The sequence below is a fragment of the Ceratotherium simum genome, chromosome 7, assembly GCF_057802395.1.
Source record: "Ceratotherium simum simum isolate JZ-2026a chromosome 7, ASM5780239v1, whole genome shotgun sequence".
Lineage (NCBI taxonomy): Eukaryota > Metazoa > Chordata > Mammalia > Perissodactyla > Rhinocerotidae > Ceratotherium > Ceratotherium simum.
Window position 1 is genome coordinate 80,389,048 of NC_141906.1, and position 22,945 is coordinate 80,411,992.

The window sequence follows — 22,945 nt, forward strand, 5'->3', positions numbered from 1 at the left end:
GGCACTTTCAAAAATGAAATACATAAAATCTCATTATAGATCAGCATTGACAGATGAACATTTGCAATCAATTTGGATGATAAGAAACACTAACTTTTAACTACAATTAAGTAAAATGTTATTCTCCATAAAAAGAATTTCATTATTCTTATTAATAGACCTGAATTACAAAAAGTTATAGTACATTAAACAAGGATCTCAAACTTAACATGTGGAAAACTACACTGCATAGGATGTTTCCATCTAACCCCCAACAAAAACTGCTTTTCCAGCATGTCAGTGAATGTTAACTCCACTCTTCAGGTTGATCAAGCCAAAAAACTTGAAGCCACTCTGGGCATCTCTTTATCTCATTCTGTATATCCCCCATTCATCAGCAAAAACGGTTGGCTTTGTCTGTACAACTACATCTAGAATCCAACCATCTTTCACCGTTTCTACCACTCTGGTTCAAGGTACCATCACTGTTCACCTATTATAATAACCTTCTAACTGGTCTCTTTATTTCCTCTTTTGCCTCTCGCTTTAGCCTATTCACAAAGACCAGAGACTACTTTTAAAATTTTAAGCCAGATCATGTCACTTCTTGGCCAAACATTGTCCAATGGTTTCCCATCCCACTCTGCATAAAAAGCCAAAGTCCTTATAAGGGACTACAAGAAACTATATGATCTGCTCTCCATCCACCCAAACCACTTCTCTAACCTTATCTCCTTCTACTTTTCCCCTGGCTCAATTTCAGCACATGTCCTACTTGCGTTTCTTCCAATCTGCTTTTTAACCCGATGGCACAGTCTTCATTTTTTCATTGCCTAAAATGGTCTGTTCCCAGATAAACACACTACTCACTCCCTCACATCCTTTAGGTATTTGCTCAAATCTCACCTTGTCTCAGAGGCCATCTGTGACTACCCCATATAACTAGCAAGTATCCTTTCACACTGTACTCTACCACTCTGTAAGCCCCACTACTCTGCATTAATTTTCTACAACAGCAGATACCACCACCACTTGCTATATTATATATTTAATTATTTGCTTCTCCTCCTACCTCATTAAAATATAAGCTCCACGAAAATAGGAAATTTGTGTATTTTATTCAGGGCTCTGTCCACAGAGTCTAAAACAGTGCCTGGAATAGATTATTTGCTCAATAGATATTTCCTGAATAAATGAACAAAGCAACAAAAAAAAATTTGTGTGTGACTAATGCTTCCTCAGTTCCTTTTCCTTATGTAAGTAAAATATACGTATACACATATGCATAAAACTGATTTACCATTGCACTAAGTGTTTCTTCCCAATCAGGTCGCTCTCGAGGGTGAATGTTTCTGTGTAGTTCTGGAACAAAATCATCCTCTTCAGAATGTACCGAGGACTTCATCTTCCTAGAGATCAAAACATGAGAGACTGTGATAAGAATTCCCATTTCTAGGAAAGCTTTCCAAGGATCATAACTCAAAAGAACAGACAATTATATCCGACTTGAAGTTCAGTTATAAGAGCTTCATAGCTAGTATTGATCCTCCATGTCTACTCTGGCTTTCAGAGATCTTTCCTGATGTACCAAACACCTGCTTTTATTCCAATAGATGGAAGTGAAGTTTATAACTAGCTAATCTTTATGGTCTGTGGTAACTATTAGGACTGATTTTATCTGTTCAACACAGTTGGAACCTTAAAAATATTTCTAACAGCCATCAATATTTACAGAACTGTGCTAAGCATTAGTTAATTTCCAGGATGAAAGGAAAGATATGGTACTTCTGGTTCCAACTTACGGAGCATAGTGGATTGAACTAGCACTCTGGAGGAGAACAACTATGAATGCTAGACCAAACATAAAACTATTTATCTGGAGGCACAGGAAAGCAATCAATCAATAGGGGTAGGACTTCTGGGGCTAAATTATTTGGGAGAAGGAAAACCCATGAAGCAAATTCCACATATCATCATTCTTTTGTATAAAAAATTTTCTAAATCAATGATGGGAAATAGAGCCTAAGCATAATATTGTAGTCTAATTGGGCTGAGGAGGCAGAGGCTGGAAGTTGAGGTTGCCAAAGCGGATAGGGCTTCAGGGTGAAAAATGCCCCTTCAAAAGACCTGCAGAGAAAAAGCCCATAAATCTACATGGAGATTCCTCTCAAACTGTTAACTTATTACTAAGCTCACAAGTATGTAGGACAAGATGCCAAGAAAACTATCAAAAAACAGTGAATTGGCAACTAAAGACCCAGCAGATATTTCAGCAGCCCAGCCATACTGAGGAGATGACGGTTAGCAACCAACCACTGCCAAGATGGAGGAGCACTGAAAAGAAAAGTCTCAACTGAGACTCCAAAAAAGCCACGCCTTAGGAATAAGGATAAAATAGCGATGGACAAGCTCTAACACAGCCTAAAGTCAAGCCTTAACACAATCAGAACTGCCAGAAGAAAAATGAACTATCTTCAGAGGAAAACAACATTCTACAGACCCCCTGTGAATTTTTCATCCCCCTTGTCTGGTATCCAGTACATAAGGTAGGCTTAAAAAAAAAAAAAAAAGAACAATGAATAAAAATTGGAAAAAAACTGGTCAAAACAGAAAGACACGTACAGTTGATTCAGATTTTAGAATTAGCAAAAAGGGACGTTAAAATAGCCATGATAGATTTCTGGCTTCTGCTTATGATATAGAAAGCTGTAAAGAGCATCACTCCCGGCCTAACAAGAAGAAAGACAGATGATCTATGAAATCATAACTTTTCTTGAATCCATCAGAAAACTGAGGTCTCAGGGAAGCCAACTAGCCTGAACTCTAAAGAAAGACAAGAATCTCCAAGATGAGCTGGATCAGAAGCAATTACCTGCCAGGCCGGCCCGTGGCTTAGCGGTTAAGTGCGCGCGCTCCGCTACTGGCGGCCCGGGTTTGGATCCCGGGCGCGCACCGACCCCCCGCTTCTCCGGCCATGCTGAGGCCGCGTCCCACATACAGCAACTAGACGGATGTGCAACTGTGACATACAACTATCTACTGGGGCTTTAGGGGAAAAAAAAAAGGAGGAGGATTGGCAATAGATGTCAGGTCAGAGCCGGTCTTCCTCAGCAAAAAGAGGAGGATTAGCACGGATGTTAGCTCAGGGCTGATCTTCCTCAAAAAAAAAAAATATATACAATAGTTAAGTAATTTGTACTATTTTCCATATAATAGAATACTATACAGAAGTGAAAAAGAATTACTGCTGCCACTTGCAATAAGAGGATGAATCTCATAAATGTTGAGAAACAGTAGCCAGACATAAAAGTACATGCTGTTGCCAATATATACATGTATCAAATCATCACGTTGAACACCTTAAACTTACACATGTCAATAACATCTCTCAATAAAGCTGGGGGGAAAAAACATACTGTATCATTTTACTTACATAAATTTCAAGGACAGGCAAAACAAATCTATGGTGACAGAAGTCAGAATAATAGCTACCTTTGGGAGAGGTATTGACTAAGAGGGGCAAAGGGTCTTGTGGGGTGCTGGAAATAATTTATAGCTTGATTGGTTGTGACTACATGAAGTATACAATTATATAAATTCTTCCAGCTATACACTTATGATTTGTGGACTTTATTATATGAAAGTTATACCTTACTAAAAGTGTAAAATAAAACTTTATTGGCAACTGTTACACATTATTTTAAAAGACATAAAAATTATGTTTATATACATTTTGTGCCATGTAACAATGAATCAACTCCATAAAAACTTAATATCTATTTATTTAATTGACTCTATTGTTCTATGCTTTTGAAATTATGGACAAATTTTACCCTTAAAGTGATTAATTATAGTTTCATATCTAACAGAAAGGACACAGTGTTAAGATAACCAACTATAAAACTTGAAGAATCTAATGCTATATTTACAAGAGTTTTCTTTTTATGTAAAATATCTCCAGATTTGAACCCAGATATTTTCAATCAAATGAAAAAATAGGAGAGAAAAACTTTCCTCAAATTGTGGGAACCAGCCTTACCATCTTGCTACTTCCCTCATTTACAAATTATTTAAATCTTTGACACACTCAGTTTATATCTGTATGAGATTCCTGTTCATAACTTAGGAAAATGATACTCTATGGTGTCAAACTTCCACAGAGAAGTACAAATGACACATTGCCCAAGACGTGTATGACTGCTTACTCCCAGGAATATCTGTTCTTGATCCCTGGAGTAAATTCCAAGCAGCAATAGAACTTGACGGTTCTCTTTTTATTTCCCTAATCTTTGTTTTTGTTTATTTCTGGTTCTTTGCCAAGTTTGGTTCTGGTTCTGCGACACTTGTGGCTAGTAAATCATTCCCCAGTGGTATGGGGAATGACCTGGAAGTCTTTTTTATGGTCTGACCATGTGGTGATATTTGACAGATATAGATAGGCATCTACTATCTGTCAGAGACAGAGAATTTGGTTTGTTAGTCCATTTATGTCTGTCTGTGAAAGACTACATCTCAATTCCACTAGAGAGAAGAACAGCTCTTTGAGATATATCTAAAGTGGTGAGTTTAGTGTTCTCTGTTTATTTTACCCATGGCTGAAGTTGTAAAACTGAAGCTACAAGGTGTCTGTGTGTCTGCAACTGATAGAAGACACTACCTATCCTCATAGGGAGTAATATATTTTCCTACCTTCAGAGGTTAATTAATCGATTATAAAGCCCCCTAAAATATAGGAGATCTGTACTGGTGGTTTATGTAGACTATTAAGTGCTTACATAAATCTAATATTGCCAGAAAATAAAGAAACTGAACTTCTAACACTAATGGGGTCAACTGTATTGATGGTGAAAGCAGAACAGAGATTTGCTGAAGCCAGCAGAATTGAGCTATGGTCACTTCCAACAAAAAATGCCTGATATACTATAATTCTTAATAGGTATCATAATTTTATCATGCAAAAATCACAAAGATATAAAAAGGTATATAGTGAAAAATCTTCCTCCCTTCCCTGTCTCCAATCTGCCCAAATCTGACCCATTAAACTCCCCATCTTATATACTTTTCTAGACTTTCTTTATGAATATATATATTCACTTTTTACATAAATTAAATAATATATCAACACAAAGCAAGTTATAAAAGCAATGTGTAAATATCCTACTCTGTGTGTAAAAAAATGAAAGAACAGTTTTATTGCACCACAACCACCCCACCTTTTACATAAAAAGTACTATGTTTATAAGCTGTTGTAAAGTTTTCTAATATTTCCTGGAGAACTTTCCGTTATCAGTATATAAAAAGCTTCCTTGCTATTTTTACAACTGTATAATATTCCACTGTGTAGATAATTCCATAGTTTATTTAACTAGCCCCCTACTGATGGATTCTTGAATTATTTCCAATATTTTGCTATTACAAACAATGCTACAATAAATCTGTAAATATATCATTTCTACAAATGTACAGGTATATCTAAAAAACAAATTCTCAACAGTGAAAAAAATTATTTTCATCTATTAGCCTATTTTTCTACTGGGGTGCTGTCTTTTTCTTCTTTTTAGTTCTTTATATATTAAAGACATTAGTCCTTCATTTGTAATATGAGTTCCAAGTATTTTTATCAGGTTCTCATTTGTCCTTGCTTATTTTGTTTTTTATAACACATAGGTTTTCTATTTTATGTAATTGAATTTGATAACCCTTTGTTTTATGGGTTTTGCACTTTAAGTCATAGTTCAAAATGCCTTCCTTGATCCAAAATTTTTTTTTAATTTTCCTATGTCATCTTTTAAAATTATCATGGTTTCATTTAATACACTTATATCTTTGATCATTTGGAATTTATCCTTGGTATGAGGTAGGATTCCAATTTTCTTTATTTTCCACAGATGCATTCCCAGGTTCCCCCAAAGTATTTACTCAATAGTACATGTTATCCCCATTGGTATTTAAGACGCCATCTTTTTTGTGTGTGTGAGGAAGACTGGCCCTGAGCTAACATCTGCCAATCCTGCTCTTTTTTTTCTTGCTGAGGAAGACTGGCCCTGGGCTAACATCCATGCCCATCTTCCTTCACTTTATATGGGATGCTTGCCACAGCATGGCCTAACAAGCGGTACATTGGTGTACGCCCGGGATCCAAACAGGTGAACCCCGGGCCGCCACAGCAGAGCACGTGCACTTAACCACTTGCGCCACCAGGCCGTCCTCTAAGACACCATCTTTACCATATCTAGAACTCTTCCTATATATTTGGGAATATTTCTAGGCTTCCCATTCTACTCTATTATGCCTTCTATTCACGTACCAGTACCACAAGGTTTTAATTATTGAGACTTTATAGTATATCTGGTTGCACTAGTCCTCTACCCACCACCCTTGCTTTTTTCTTTTCCCCAGAAAGTTCCTTGGCTAAGTTATTTAGCCAACATCAATCTATATTAAGATCAATTTACCTAAGTTTTTAAAAAGCATTCTTCTTATCACATTAATTTTATAATAAACTGACATCTTTATGATGTTGAACATTCCTAGCTATGGACGAGGTATGTCTTTTTATTTGTTCCAAAATTCTTTTATGTCTTTCAGTCAAGTTTTACAATTTTCTTCATATAGGTCTTAGAGTTCCTTATTAAGTTTATTTCCAAGTATCTTATCTTTTGGGTAACTCTTAAAAATGGCACTTTTTCTTCCATTATATCTTCTAACTGTTTGATACACTATTATTAGACCGGTTTTGCAGATAGGAAAACAAAGACATGAACACACCACAGTCATTCTGGATGTAGCAGACCATTTTCTCCTGGAAGACCCCACTTTTCAGCTTGAAGAAGACACTGAAACAAGCCATCCACATCTCTAGAGACCCACCGGACTGGGTAACAAACACCAAGATTCTGCCTCACTAAATGCTCCCTTCAGAAGTTTCCTCTCAAAAGCCGTGGGGAAAACTACAAGTGGACTTCCAATTCAAGACTGCATAGCCTGCGTGTGTGATCCACCAAGCAGTGGCTGCCAGCAGGCAGATGAGCCCTATCAGCACAGCTTCTGACGGATGCGGCGGGTTCAGAAAGCACACATCCTGCCTCCCCCAGGGGTGGCAAGTGGAATCTGCAACCAGATACTACCACTATGCACCAGCAAAGGTCCACTTCAGCAGATATGATGAGGAAATACATTAACATTCCAGACCAGAAGAAAAATGACAGGTGCAGAATCCTGAACTCACAAAAATTTACAATCTAAATGAGAGAGAATTCAAAATAGTTATCATAAAGAAATTCAATGAGGGACTGGCCCTGTGGCGTAGCAGTTAAGTGCGTGCGCTCCACTGCGGCGGCCCAGGGTTCAGATCCCGGCATGCACCGATGCACCACTTGTCAAGCCATGCTGCGGTAGCATCCCATATAAAGTGGAGGCATGGGCATGGATATTAGCCCAGGGCCAGTCTTCCTCAGCAAAAAGAGGAGGATTGGCAACAGATGTTAGCTCAGGGCTAATCTTCCTCATAAAAAAAAAAAAAAGAAAGAAATTCCACGAGTTACAAGAAGCTCAGAAAGATAATTCAATGAATTCAGGAATGAAATTAATGAGCAGAAGGAGTTCTTCACAAAAGAGACTGAAACTCTAAAAAAAATAAACCAAACAGAAATGCTGGAGATGAAGAACACAATGAATGAGATAACAAGCAATCTAGAATCCTTACAAAACAGATTTGACTTTACAGAGGACAGAATCAGTAATTTAAAGGACAGAAGTATTGAAATGCTTCAGGTGGAGAAGAGAGAACTAAGACTAAAAAGAAATGAACAAATTCTCTGAGAAATATCCAATTCAATTAGGAAATACAACATAAGGATTACAGGTATTTCAGAGAGAGAAGACAGGGAGAAAGGAGCAGAGAGCTTGTTCAAAGAAATAAGAGCTCACAACTTCCCAAACCTAGGGAAAAAACTGGACTTACAAGTAGATGATGCCAAGGGAACTCCTACTTATATCAATGCAAAAAGACCTTCTCCAAGGCATGTATAAGTAAAACTGGCAAAAGTCAGTGACAAACAAAAAAAAATTAAGGGCACCAAGGCAGAAGAGAATAATCTACAAAGGAACCCCTATCAGGCTTTCAGCGGACTTTTCAACAGAAACCTTACAAGCCAGGAGAGAGTAGAATGATACATTCAAAATACTGAAAGACAAAAACTTCCAGCCAAGAATACTCCATCCAACAAAATTATCCTTCAGATATGATAGAGAAATAAAAATGTTCCCAGATAAACAAAAGCTGAGCAAGTTCATCGCCATAAGACGCTCCCCCACCCCCCAACAAGAAATGATCAAGAATGCCCTCATAACTGAAACAAAACAGAAAAGGTTTACAAAGCCTGTAACAAGGAGATAAATAAACAAACAAAATCAGAAAATTGCATCTTTCTATCAGAAAAGGTTAGCAAATACTTAATTATAACATAAAATATACAGGGAATGAAAGCATCAAAAATAACTATAAACACATCATTTTAATAACAAACTCACAACACAAAATGGAATAAGTTGTGACAACAATAACTTAGATGAGGAAGAGGTAAGGGATGGAACTTTCCTAGGCTAATGGAGACAGGGGCTATTAGAAAATGTACTATCTCATCTACGAGATCTTTTATACAAACCTCATGATAAACACTTAACAAAAAATCAGAACAAAGACACATGATAAATAAAGAGAAAATGGAGAAAACCAATATAGAAAAACACCAAACTGAAATGGCAGTCAGAGATACACGGGAAGAAAAACAAGGGAAATTCAGAACAACCAGAAAAAAAGAGATAAAATGGCAGTATTAAGTGCTCATATATGAATAATCACTCTAAATGTAAATGGATTGAATTCTCCAATCAAAAGACACAGAGTGGCTGGATGGATGGAAAAACAAGACCCAACAATATGCTGCCTCCAGGAAACACATCTCAGCTCTAAAGACAAACACAGGCTCAGAGTGAAAGAATGGAAGACGATACACCAAGCAAATGGCAAACAAAAGAAAGCAGGTATTGCCATACTTATATTAGACAAAGCAAACTTCAAGATAAAAAAGACAAAGAGAGACAAAGAGGGGCAGTATGTAATGATAAAAGGGACATTCCACGAATCAGACATAACACTCATGAATATATATGCACCTAACACAGGGGCACCAAAGTATATAAACCAACTATTAGCAGACCTAAAGGGAGACATTAACAGCAATACAATAATAGTAGGGCACCTCAACACCCCAATTACATCAACCAATAGACCATCCAGACTTTCTGTCTGGAAATAATGGACTTAAAAAACTAAAGCAGATGGACTTAAGAGATATACATAGAACATTTCATCCAAAAACAGCAGAAAACCCATTCTTCTCAAGTGCACATGGAACATTCTCAAAGATAGACAATATGCTGGGAAACAGGACAGGCCTCTATAAATTTAAGAAGACTGAAATCACATCAAGCATCTTTTCTGACCATAATGCTATGAAACCAGAAATCAACTAAAAGAAAAAAGCTGGAAAATATGTTGAGACTAAAAACATGCTACTGAACAACCAATGGATCACTGAAGACATTGAAGGAGAAATCAAAAACTATCTAGAGACAAATGAAAAGGAAAATACATCATACCACTCTAATGGGATGGAGCAAAAACAGTCCTAAGAGGGAAATTCAGAGCAATACAGGCCCATCTCAACAAACAAGAAAAATCTCAAATAAGTAATCTTAAACTGCATCTAAGAGAACCAGAAGAAGAACAAAGAAAGCCCGAAGTCGGCAGGAGAGAAATAATAAAAATCAGACCAGAAATAAATGAAATTGAAACAAACAAACAAAAAAAAACAGTAGAAAGGCTCAATGAAACTAAGAGCTGGTTCTTTGAGAAGATAAAATTGACAAACCCTTAGCCAGACTCACTAAGACAAAAAGAGAGAAGGCTCAAATAAATAAAATTAGAAATGAAAGAGGAGAAATTACAATGGATACTACAGAAATACAAAGGATTATGAGAGAATACTATTAAAAACTATATGTCAACACACAGGATAACCTAGAAGAAACAGATAAATTCTTAGACTCATACAATCTCCCAAAACAGAACCAAGAAGAAATAGAGAATCAGAATAGACCAATTACAAGTTAGGAGACTGAAACAGTAATCAAGAACTTCCCAAAAAACAAAAGTCCAGGACCAGAAGGCTTCTCTGGAGAATCCTACCAAATATTAAAAGAAGATTTACTACCTATCCTTCTCAAACTATTCCATAAAAGTGAAGAAGATGGAACCCTTTCTAACTCATTCTATGAGGCCAACATCACCCTGATGCCAAAACCAGACAAGGACAACACAAAGAAGGAAAATTATAGGTCAAAATTGCTGATGAACATAGATGAAAAAATCTCAACAAAATACTGGCAAATTGAACACAGCAATACATTAAAAGGACCATACACCATGTTCAACATCCGCAAATCAATCAATGTGCCATACAACATTAACAAAATGAGGAATAAAAACCAAGTGATCATCTCAATAGATGCAGAGAAGGCATTTGACAAGATCCAACATCCATTTATGATAAAAACTCTCAATAAAATGGGTATAAAAGGAAAGTACCTGGACATAATAAAGACCATATAAGACAAACCCACAAACAACATCATACTCAATGGAGAAAAACTGAAAGCCATTCCTCTGAGAATAGGAACAAGATAAGGGTGCCCACTCTCGCCACTCTTATTCAACATAGCACTGGAAGTTTGGGCCAGAGCAATTAGGCAAGAAAAAGAAATAAAAGGGATCCATATTGGAAAGGAAGAAGTGGAACTCATGCTTTCTGCAGATGACATGATTTTATATATAGAAAACCCTAAAGAATCTATTGGAAAACTATTAGAAATAATTAACACCTACAGCAAAGTTGCAGGGTACAAAATCAACTTACAAAAATCAATTGCATTTCTATACTCTAACAACAAACTAACAGAAAGAGAACTCAAGAAGACAATCTCATTTAAAATCACAACAAAAAGAATAAAATATCCAGGAATAAATTTACCCAAGGAGGTGAAAGACCAATACAATGAAAACTATAAGACATTATTGAAAGAAATCGGTAAGGACATAAAGAAATGGAAAGATATCCCACGCACATGGACTGGAAGAAAAAAATAGTTAAAATGTCCATACTACCTAAAGCAATCTACAGATTCAATGCAATCCCAATCAGAATCCCAATGACATTCTTCACGAAAATAGAACAAAGAATACTAAAATTCATATGGGGCAGCAAAGGAGCCCAAATAGCGAAAGCAACGCTGAGAAAAAAGAACAAAGCTGGAGGCATCACAATTCCTGCTTTCAAAATATACTACAAAGCTATAATAGTTAAAACAGGACGGTACTGGTACAAAAACAGACACACAGATCGATGGAACAGAATGGAAAGCCCAGCAATAAAACCACACATCTGCAGACAGCTAATCTTTGACAAAAGAGCTAAGGACATACAGTGGAGAAAGGAAAGTCTCTTCAATAAATGGTGCTGGGAAAACCGGACAGCCACATGCAAAAGAATGAAAGTAGACTATTTTCTTTCGCCACACACAAAAATTAACTCCAAATGGATCAAAGACTTGAAGGTAAGACCTGAAACCATAAAATTCCTAAAAGAAAATATAGGCAGTACATTCTTTGACATAGGTTCAGCAGCCATCTTTTTGAATACCATATCTAGTCAGGCATGGGAAACACAAGAAAAAATAAACAAATGGGACTACATCAGACTAAAGAACTTCTGCATGTCAAAGGAAACCATGAACAAAATGAAAAGACAAGGGCCGGCTCCGTGGTGTAGCAGTTCAGTCAGGCGCGCTCTGCTTTGGCAGCCCGGGTTCACGGGTTCAGATCCCAGGCGCGGACATACACCACTCATCAAGCCATGCCGTGGCAGCAACTCACATACAAAGTAGAGGCAGACTGGTGTAGATGTTAGCTCAGGGATAGTATTCCTCAAGCAAAAAAAAAAAAGAGAGAGAGAGGAAGATTGGCAACAGATGTTAGCTCAGAATAAATCTTCCTCCTCAAAACAAACAAACAAACAAACAAAAGACAACCTGCAAACCAAGTGGGAGAAAATATTTGCAAATCATATATCCAACAAAGGGTTAATCGACAAAATATATAAAGAACTCATACAACTCAACAAAAAAAAAACACAAACAACTCGATCAAAAAATGGGCAGAGGATATGATCAGACATTTTTCCAAAGATATACAAATGGCCAACAGGCACATGAAAAGATGTTCAGCATCACTAATCATTAGGGAAATGCATATCAAAACGACAATGAGATATCACCTTACACCTGTTAGAATGGCTATAATCACCTAGATAAAAAATAACAAATGTTCAAGAGAATGTGGAGAAATGGGAACCCTAATTCACTGCTGGTGGGAATGCAAACTGGTGCAGCCTCTACGGAAAACAGTATGGAGACTCCTCAAAAAATTAAAAATAGAAATACCTCATGATCCAGGTATCCCACTTCTGGGTGTTTAGCGAAAGAACTTGAAATCAACAATCCAAAGAGGCTTATGCACCTCTATGTTCACTGTAGCATTATTCACTATAGCCAAGATGTGGAAGCAACCCAAGTGCCCGTCAACAGATGAATGGATAAAGAAGATGTGGTGTGTATGTATACACACACACACACACACACACACACACACACACACAATGGAATACTACACAACCATAAAAAAGACAAAATTGTCCCATTTGCAACAACATGGATGGACCTTGAGGGTATGATGTTAAGCGACATAAGTGAGACAAAGACCGTTTGATTTCACTCATATATGAAAGATAAACACATGGACAAAGACAACAGATTAGTAGTTACCAGAGGGGAAGGGGATGGGAGGTAGGGGATAGGAGTAAAGGGGCACATACACATGGTGACAGATAAAAATTGGACTACTGGTGGTGAGCACACTGCAGTCTACACAGAAACTGATAAATAGGGGCCGGCCCAGTGGCTCAAGCGGTTAAGTGCGCCGCTCCGCTGCAGCGGCCCGGGGTTCGCCGGTTTGGATCCCAGGCACGCAGCAACGCATCGCTTGTCAAGCCATGCTGTGGCGGCGTCCCACATAAAGTGGAGGAAGATGAGCAGAGATGTTAGCCCACCACCAGTCTTCCTCAGCAAAAAGAGGAGGATTGGCAGATGTTAGCTCAGGGCCGACCTTCCTCACAAATAAACAAACAAACAAACAAATAAATAAAAAGAAACTGATAAATAATAATGTACACCTGAAATTTCACAGTGTTATAAACCACTATGACCTCAGTAAAATAATTTTTTTAAAAAAGACTGCATATATGTTGAGAAACAGATCTCTCCTTCCCCAAGTCTCTGAAAAATCAGTAAGCTAAATAAAGGGAAATAAATCCTTAAAAGAATGGTATGAGTGGAATCAGCAGGCCAGAGATCTTGATCAACTTGTGGAAGACAAGAGCAACTGGGATCATACTGACTGGTAAACCAAAAGAGAAAAACAGAGGTTCAAGGAAGCTACATTCCCACTTCTCTCCATAACAAAAGCTGTATTTGCCCCTAAGGAATTAATAAAAACTGGAAAGTTACCCTATAAAGAAATTTAACAATCAATTAAAGGACTAGGGCTCCTAATGTGTGTATCTGCACCTAAGAGAAGCAAGGCAGAAGCTATATGATCATGGGACCAGTGAAGAAACCACAGCAGGGGGAGGAAGCAAAGAAGGGCAAAGATTTAGCTCAGCAGTTAAACACATAAATTCTGGTCAGTCAGAATAAACAGAACATGTACACTGAATAAATAAAGCTCCAAAGCTGAAGAAGAAAGACAATAACCTCAATCTATTATTACATATCTATATGTGCCAGTGTATATATCTATATACAAAGAACATTTAAAAATTATTTCTCTACTTTAATTGAATTGGTAAGATTAAAGAAAAGATGGAATTAATGGTCTAAAGAACAAGTACAAGAAATACTTCAAATCAAAAATAAAAATGTAGAGAGAAATATATCATGAAAAAAAGGACAGATTAAGGAGACCTAATATGCAATAAACAGGTTTCAAAAGGAGAAATTTATTACACGTAGGAGAGAGGTAATAATTAAATTAATAATAGATAACAATAAAAAATCTTCCCTAACACAAAGACTTGTATCTGCAAACTGGAAGTCACTGAGCTGCTTGGACCAGTCTCCTCAGGTAAGGTCAACAAAAGTGAAAACGAACAAGTGGGACTACATCAAACTAAAAAGCTTTTGCACAGCAAAGGAAGCCATCAACAAAATGAAAAGGCAACCTACTGAACAGGAGATGATACTGCAAATCATATCCCGGATAAGGCGTTAATATCCAAAACCACATAAAGAACTTACACAACTTAATATCAAAAAAACAAATAATCCGATTAAACATTGGGCAGCAGATCTGAAAAGACATTTTTCCAAACATACAGATGCTATTAGTAAAAAGACAGAAAATAACAAGTGTTGGTGAAGATGTGGAAAAAAGGGAACCCTCGTACACTCTTGGTGGGAATGTAAATTGGTGCAGCCGCTATGGAAAACAGTATGGAGGATTCTCAAAAAATTAAAAATAGAACTACCATACAATCCAGCAATTCCATCTCTGGGTATTTATCCAAAGGAAATAAAAACACTATTTAAAGAGATATATATGCACCCCTATGTTCACTGCAGCATTATTTACAATAGCCAAGATATGGAAGCAACCTAAGAGTCTTTCCACAGATGAATAAACAAGATGTGGTATATGTATACAATGGAATATCATTCAGTCATAAAAACAAATGAAATCTTCCCATTTGCGACAACATGGAGGGACCTAGAGGGTATTATGCTAAGTGAAATAAGTCAGATAGAGAAAGACAGATATGGTATTATTTCACTTATATGTGGGATCTAAAAAACAGAAACAAACTCACAGGAAACAAACTGGCAGTTACTAGAGTGGGGAGGGGTTGGTGGCAGGTGAAATAAGCAAAGGGATTAAGAGGTACAAACTTCCAGTTATAAAGTCAGTCTGGGGATATAATGTACAGCACAGGCAATACAGTCAATAATACTGTAATAACTTTTTATGGTAACTAGACTGACAGTGGTGATCCTTTAGTAATATATATAAATATCAAATCACTATGATGTACACCTAAAACCAATAGGATATTGTATGTCAATTATACTTCAACAACAACAAAAAAAAGATGTTCCCTTCTTAAGAGGAATCCTGATGCCAATTGTTAAAATAATAAAATATATTCCATATCATTAAAAAAAAAGGAAAGTCACTGAGTTCTAAGCTGAAGAATCGATGACAAAATATATGTAGCTAAGGATAAAAAGAAAATCTTACTAGCATTCACACAGAACAAAGAAGTTACGTACAAAGAAAAACAAATTGGCATTTGAGTATATGCAAGAAATGAGATTACATCACTCATAGAACTTCCCTGAACAAAATACTCAAGAAAATATCAACCAAATAACAAATGAACCAGAACAGACACATTGAAATGAGAGATGATAAAAAAGACGGAACAACAGTAAGCACTGAGCAATGACACATATAATTAAATCTAAATGAATGACAAAAATATTAAATCATCTCAGCAAAAAAACTAGAATTGAGGGTGGGGTAGAATGGTGATAAACAAGAGACCAAAAATCTCATCCAGGGAGAAGGGGATTAAGAAAAAGAGAAAGTAAAAGTACTCTAAAGATCTTAAGGGGAAGGGAAGTAGAGAACAGAGAGCCATGTTAGGAAAAAACAGCACACCTGAGTGGAAGAAACTATTTGATTTTCAAATAATAATAGAGAAAATATATACCTGAATGTAAGAACATGGAAAAGGAAGCTAATCATTAATGGACAGTAAAAGTATAGCAGAACTTCTAAAATTAAATATCTAGAAAAGATTTGCTTGTTCTGATTATAATCTTGCTAGGCTAGTCACGTGATATATTTTTTTAAAAAGTAAATTGACTATATTACATTTATAAATAGAGCTTTAAATGTTTCAGAGATTTTCATTTACTAAGTTTGAACATGCAATTGACTGTTTAAGGGAGTTTAATGTTTAAGTTGAACGCAAAGATTAAGGAAAAATAGATTTTTAAACTTTAAACAAACAAATACCAGGAACTTTTATATAGTTTTATGTAGTTTCTATGTTCTAAGGCCTTTCTTGAACATCAGAAAACTCATACAGACAGATATAAGAAAGGCTCACCTTGGATTCCATCCCAAAGAGTTTAATTACTGAAATACCAAGGAAGTCTTGTACTAGCATGCCTCATGGTTAAGACAGATTCATTTCTCAGATTATAAAGACTGCCTAATGGCTAGACTCCAATACTACATAAAATTTTCTGAGATTAAGCAATGTTCACATCAGACTTTGTTGATTACAATTAATTATTATTTTTGTGACACTGATAAGAGTACATTGGGTGAAAGTTATATCTAATGTTGAAAGAATATTTTAGGGACTAAACTATACTCCAGATCATACATCCAAGGTTACAAAGTAATATAATTATCATCTGTTTTTGCAAAATACATATCTTTTTTGGTATTGTACATAATCGATTACTAAGGGTGAGATGCCTATGAAAAGTCACAGAGTAGAAAATGGGCCTGGGTGTGATATGGTATATGTGTCAATGGTTAATTGTTAATGCTACCTCTCTATACTTCCAGGCTCATAAAAACTGGTTGGGAATTTCCAAATCAAGAATTTCTGCAGAAGACAAAAGAACAGTCGTGGTATTAAAAGCATGGAATCGTGAAATAGTTTTATGGGCTTCCAGAGGAATTTAGCTATTAAAGTAAATCATCCTAGATCTGAAAGAACAGCAAGAACCCAAAAGAAATATAACACCATATTCCAAGCCCTTTTTACCTATTTAGACTGCTGCAGTATCTTCTAACTCATGGTATCATTTCAAAAAAGGCAGAGAATGAATAAAGCAGCCAACCAACCAATCAAGTGCATGAACTACTATTAGTCCTATGATTCCATAAACCAATAAAGACATTCCAAAAAAAACTCAAATATGTTCACTAAATCCTCTAGATTAACCAACATCGGAAGTTTCTCTTCTCGCTTAAAATCAATTGCCTTACGGGGCAGGCCCAGTGGTGTAGTGGTTACATTTGCGTGCTTCGCTTCAGCAGCCTGGGGTTCACGGGATCCTGGGCACAGATCTACACACCGCTCATGAAGCCACACTGTGGTGGCATCCCACATACAAAATAGAGTAAGACTGGCACAGATGGTAGCTCAGGGACAATCTTCCTCAAGCAAAAAGAGGTCGATTGGCAACAGATGTGCGCTCAGGGCCAATCTTCCTCACCAAAAAAAAAAAAAAAATTGTCTTATAATGGATACAAGGAAGATCTGATGGAGAGATCTGGGCATCTATAGACTGATTTTAAAGGTAACACAAGTTCTAAAAATGTGGTTCAATTATGCACTATATCATCTCTGTAACGGCCTCATTATATGTCATACTTGCCAGGCTATGTATCTGCCAATAACATTAGAGAAGACTAAACAAGATTATATGATATACATTTCTACCCTCAAATGCCAAAGAACTAGAACCTTTCATGATTATGAGTTAGTAATAATTCCTAGGTGTCCTAGAGGTCGTATCTTTAAAAGGTCACATTATTGTATGCATTATTTCACTTCTATGTTAGTTGCATAATCTATACATCACTGGTGCTCAAAAACTCCTCAAAGAAGGACTTTCAGAACTGAGATATCAGCTGTAGCCTCTTAAAAGTTATTACTTACCAGAGAATAACATTTTCAGCAGATATATCAAAAATATTATATAAAACTAAAGTCTTTGACTTTCAACATCAGTTACATCTGGGTTCACAATTTTGCTCTGCCATACACTGACAATGTGGTCTATGTGGCTTTCTAAGCCATAATTTCCTGACCCGGAAAACGGTAAAAATAATACCTACTTTATAGGATTGCTATGCAGATAACTGCTATACTGAATATAACATATTTGGCTTAGTACACTGCATATAACAACTCCTAAATAAAATTTTTCCTTCTTAAAGGAATTAAAATACTTGTTTTTCCTTTTCTGTCTCATATACCCCTTCTTATATACAGATGGCTTCTTCTAATGATCCCTAAGGACTATCCTAAGGACTCTGAGGATCTCCATATATTTTACCATAGTGATATGGTAGATATTAACTTCACTCTACAAATTAGAAATCAGAAAATGACAGATTTGTGACTCAGTAGTAGACAAATTTGAACTATTACCATGAAGGACATTGGGCAACTTCCCACAGTGCTAGAATGTAAGGAAAAGTATCCTTTCCTCCAATCAAGCCCAAAAATAAATGGTATTCCAAAAGCTACTGGACAAACATTAATGCCCCTGTGTGACTACTTCCTCTTAAAGTAGATGATAGCCGGGAGCACCAGAAACCTACATTCTAGGTGCAGTATGACTTCACCCTCTCAGCCATGGTGCCTCAAATGACACAATGCTGTTCTTTTAAGAATGAATTTAAACCCTGGCTTAGAAGCTATTCAGAGAAAAGCAACAGGGCACAATCTTTCGCCCTCATTGTGTGTGTATGTGCGTGTATACCTGTGTTTATGAATGGAAATTAACTAGAATGTAACCAATAAAGACAGTTTGGTTTAAAGTGTATTAGCATAGATTTTAAAGAAACACATGAAGACTTTTCTGCACATGTTTTTAACTATTAAGTTGATTTTATAAAAACAACCCTCATATGCAACACTGAGTCTACTATTTGGTTCTCCCAAGGTTACAGCTGCAATTGCTACTATCCAACCCTTCACCTTCGACACCCACACACAGATTTTTTCTCCTAGGCATTTCAGCTGGAACACAGCCAGGAACACAGTGCTGTGAAAGCACTCTGCTGCCACACTTCCTCATGTCTGACTACTGAATAGGTGAGAAAGACTACATGAAATGTGGCCTTACCCTGATCTCTTTGTTGAACTTATAAATAAAATAAGATCAAATCTCAAGGACATATTTGGTTTGGGAGAGCCATGATGATATTCAGATATGAAATAACACTGTAAACAGGACAAATGTCTTATGGTATCATGGTTTCCTAAAACAAGGCATACACCTGCTGTTTCTCGGGATGAAAATGCTGTGACAAAGTCCTAAGGATAAGAAAAGCTCAATCTTATACAGATTTGCTTTTATTTTTCTTTATTTTTTTGTTGAACTCACATTGGTTTATAACATTCTATAAATTTCAGGTGTATATCGGCATATTTCGATTTCTGTATAGACTACATCGTGTTCACCACCAAAAGTCTAGTTTCCATCCATCACCATACACATGTGCCCTTTACCTCTTTTGCCCTCCCACATGCCCCTTCCCCTCTGGTAACCACCAATCTATTCTATGTATCTATGTGTTTCTTGTTCTTGTTGTTGTTTTATCTTCCATAGATTTGTTTTTAAATTTAACTGTCAAAAGAAAATCCCAGACAAGCTCCTGTTGCCTAAGAAGAAAATCGAGGATCACAGTACTAAATCTATTACAACCACGAAGTCTAGGTTGTTTCTTCCTTTGACAAATACTCCAAAATAACTTCCACAATTTTAATACGAGGTCAAACAGTTTTAATACAAACAAAGTAAATACTTTATTCCTACTAATTGTTCATGAGACACTGACCAAATTAAAAACTAGGGAATATGTGTAATATCAGCACACCTTGGGAGAGAAGTGGCTTACTCAAATAAGAAAAGCTAAATAAAATTATGGAAAGAATGAGAAAGTTGAATTTCACATGCAATTAAAACAGCTCATTTTCATACTTTGAATATTAAATTATTCTTTAAAATTTAAAACATACTTCTTATTCACTTTAACCACTGATTAGCAAATTTAGTGTGGGTTATCAAGAGTTCCTAATATTCAATCCCTTCTGTCATTTAACCTAGACTTTAAAAGTAACATCTGTGGATAAAGAAATCCTTTAACTTGAGAAAGGGAGAGACTCTTTTTGAACATTAAACATAAACAAGATCTGATGAAAATAATGGTACGTTCACCCACCCAAGTACTCATAGGTAAAATTATAAAAGACGTTTAATTGCCCATGTGGGTGGCAGTGAGAATATGTAGTATAAATGTCTTCAAGAGATTTTTTTAATGTCTCCAAAGAATTAATTTGCTAACCCTGTTTGAAAAAAAAAGCCAGAATAAAGCATCCTAAAATTTGTAACAATACAACAGAATTAATAAACAAATTTAATAAACAAATTTAATAATAAGAAACAGCACTGGGGCTGGCCCCGTGGCTTAGCGGTTAAGTGCGCGCGTTCTGCTGCTGGCGGCCCGGGTTCGGATCCCGCCGCGCACCGACGCACCGCTTCTCTGGCCATGCTGAGGCCGCGTCCCACATACAGCAACTAGAAGGATGTGCAGCTATGACATACAACTATCTACTGGGGCTTTGGGGGAAAAAATAAATAAATAAAATTAAAAAAAAAAAAAGAAACAGCACTGTTTTCACAAGCTGGGTTAAGACCTCCTTCTTCACCAATGCCACCGAACTTTGAGAGCTGCTTAAGTAGGAGGCATTCTCTAAAAACTTCAATTATGAAGTTAAAACTAGAGATTGAAAACCAAGAAAGATTGGCAAAGGGGAAAGGGGAGTGGGAAAGGTCAGACCAGAGTAAAGATCAAAGCCATGAAATAATTTATTTCTACTTAATCAAAATGTTTCATACACATGAATAAGGCAATAAAAGCAGCCATACATATACACATACACACACGCAAACATATTCCAAGAAAAAGAGGAAGAAAAATCTATTAGATTCAAATTCAGATCAAATCTATTAGGTATAAATCAGATACAGTATGGGATAGTAGTTCATCTGAGTCTCTACTTGAAATTCCTGAAATGCTACTACAAAACCTGTCTAACACCTTCTCTTCCTGGTGTTCTAACAAGCCATTTAAAATGCATTTTACAAGCTCAGGGCAAGTTGTGGAATGAAGAGTGCTATATACAACTAGAAACCTGTCCTCTTTAGCTCTAAACCTTCCCCCAGAGAAAAGTCTTACTGGAAAAGAAAATAAAACACAGAAGATGGGAGGTGGTGTAGGACGCAGGTGGAAGGGGTGGACAGAGGGACAAAGGTAAGGGAGAGAGAACTGTCAATTCCATAAATTACCTGAAATTTTCTTCCCTCTCTCCCTCTTCACTGTCAGTCATCTGGGTTATAACTTCAGAATCCAACCAAAAGACACTGTCATCTCCTGAAGTGCCACTCTCACTTTCAGTCTCCATCTTGTACTAAAAAATGTAAACCTCAAGGCATGGAATAAAGAACACCACTGCTCAGGTTGTTCAGCTCTATTTAAGTACACTCAGGCGTGCGGCTGATGCACAGTGATACGTGAGCAGGCCGGGCCACGGTCTACTACGTGCTAGTTTAATTACAGTAGGGGTGAAGACAGGAAATCGCATGTAGCACACACACTGCGTCAGACTGCTACACCTGTGACACCCGGACCCCTCCCACTGCCGCAGGCTCTGTGACCTACATAACCAAACGTGGAACCCAAATGAAGGTGATTTTTCACTAATTATTTATTATTTATTTAATAACTATTTTTCTCTTCTCAACGTTTCCAGTTAGTAAGTTGAAAATAGATGTTTTCAAGATGCAGCTTTTCTTATTTATATCATTTTGCTATCTCAGACTTAAGAAAGTCAGACAGAAAACTAGAAAGGATAACATCATATGTGAAGGTCTCCTGGGCCAAGCACAATGAGAGGCAGTTATAGATCTCCCAGTTAAGGAGGATCACAATTTACAGAGAAGACAAGCATGGTCTAGGGACCTGAACAACTTCATGCCTCCTAACATCACACCCACCTTTCCCTCCCCTCAGTAATAACTGCCATACACACCTTTTCTCAGGTAGCCAAAGTGGGACACCACAGCCAGGCTTGTCCCACGCTTTTTAAAGAAAAAAAGCATCGTAAGTTAAAAGAAGCTGACCATTACATCAAATAACAGCAAGCAACATTTGTACACATAATTTAAACTGCAGACACCCATGGTAGCCATCAAATGACTTACTTGCTGGGAAATGAGTGAAAAGTACAGCATCCCTAACATCGGCGACAACACAACTGTTACTCAGAAAACAGCCACGTTGGTACCAATCCCCGACATGGCAGATATTCATGGGTGTCTGCCTTTTACTGAGCAGCAACAAACTGCTGACCCCTGATTTTCTATTAAATCTGAGCAGATAAAAATTTTTAAAAGGTATCCAGTGGGATACCCAAGCATTTTCATAGTCGAAAATAAGGAAAATGAACACTCTACTTTGTTTATTCAATGCCTTTTTCCTGTCTACAAAACTACAATTTACACAACATTACTATTTTAATCTTGCTGCTCCAAAAATTTATATAGTTTTAATGTACTGACTGTGGTCATTAAATCCAAAATTTGTCAAGCCTGGGAACAGATTTATTCCCTTGATAGCAGCTAATTTGGAAAAACTCCTGAACAAGTTACACAGAGGTATCTCTCAAACTAGTCTAATAATTTCCACTCAAGACAAATCCATAGCAAATTTTGGCCTGAATAATCATTAAAAAATTAAAGGATGCGGCCTAGTGGTTAAGTTCAGCACACTCTGCTTTGGCAGCCCAGGTTTCGCAGGTTCGGATGCCGGGCACAGACCTACACCACTCATCAGCCATGCTGTGGCGGCAAGCCACATAGAAAATAGAGGCACAGATGTTAGCTCAGAGCTAATCTTCTTCAAGCCAAAAAAAGG

The 22,945-nt window shown here is 36.8% G+C and overlaps 1 protein-coding gene across 5 annotated transcripts in view; it reads right to left on the minus strand.

The window, feature by feature from the left end:
* ARHGAP32 (Rho GTPase activating protein 32) overlaps positions 1-22,945 on the minus strand; it is a 322,445-nt gene that overhangs the window by 190,889 nt on the left and 108,611 nt on the right. For 4 of the 5 annotated variants that reach the window (XM_087433924.1, XM_087433925.1, XM_087433926.1 and 1 more), the window contains one exon: positions 1,280-1,388. In XM_087433924.1, coding sequence (XP_087290050.1) covers positions 1,280-1,384 — 105 coding nt within the window. In that variant the 5' untranslated portion in view covers positions 1,385-1,388. Of the gene's footprint in view, positions 1-1,279; positions 1,389-21,318; positions 21,435-22,945 lie in introns of those variants that run through there. The other variant, XM_004438465.3, reaches the window with a different exon arrangement.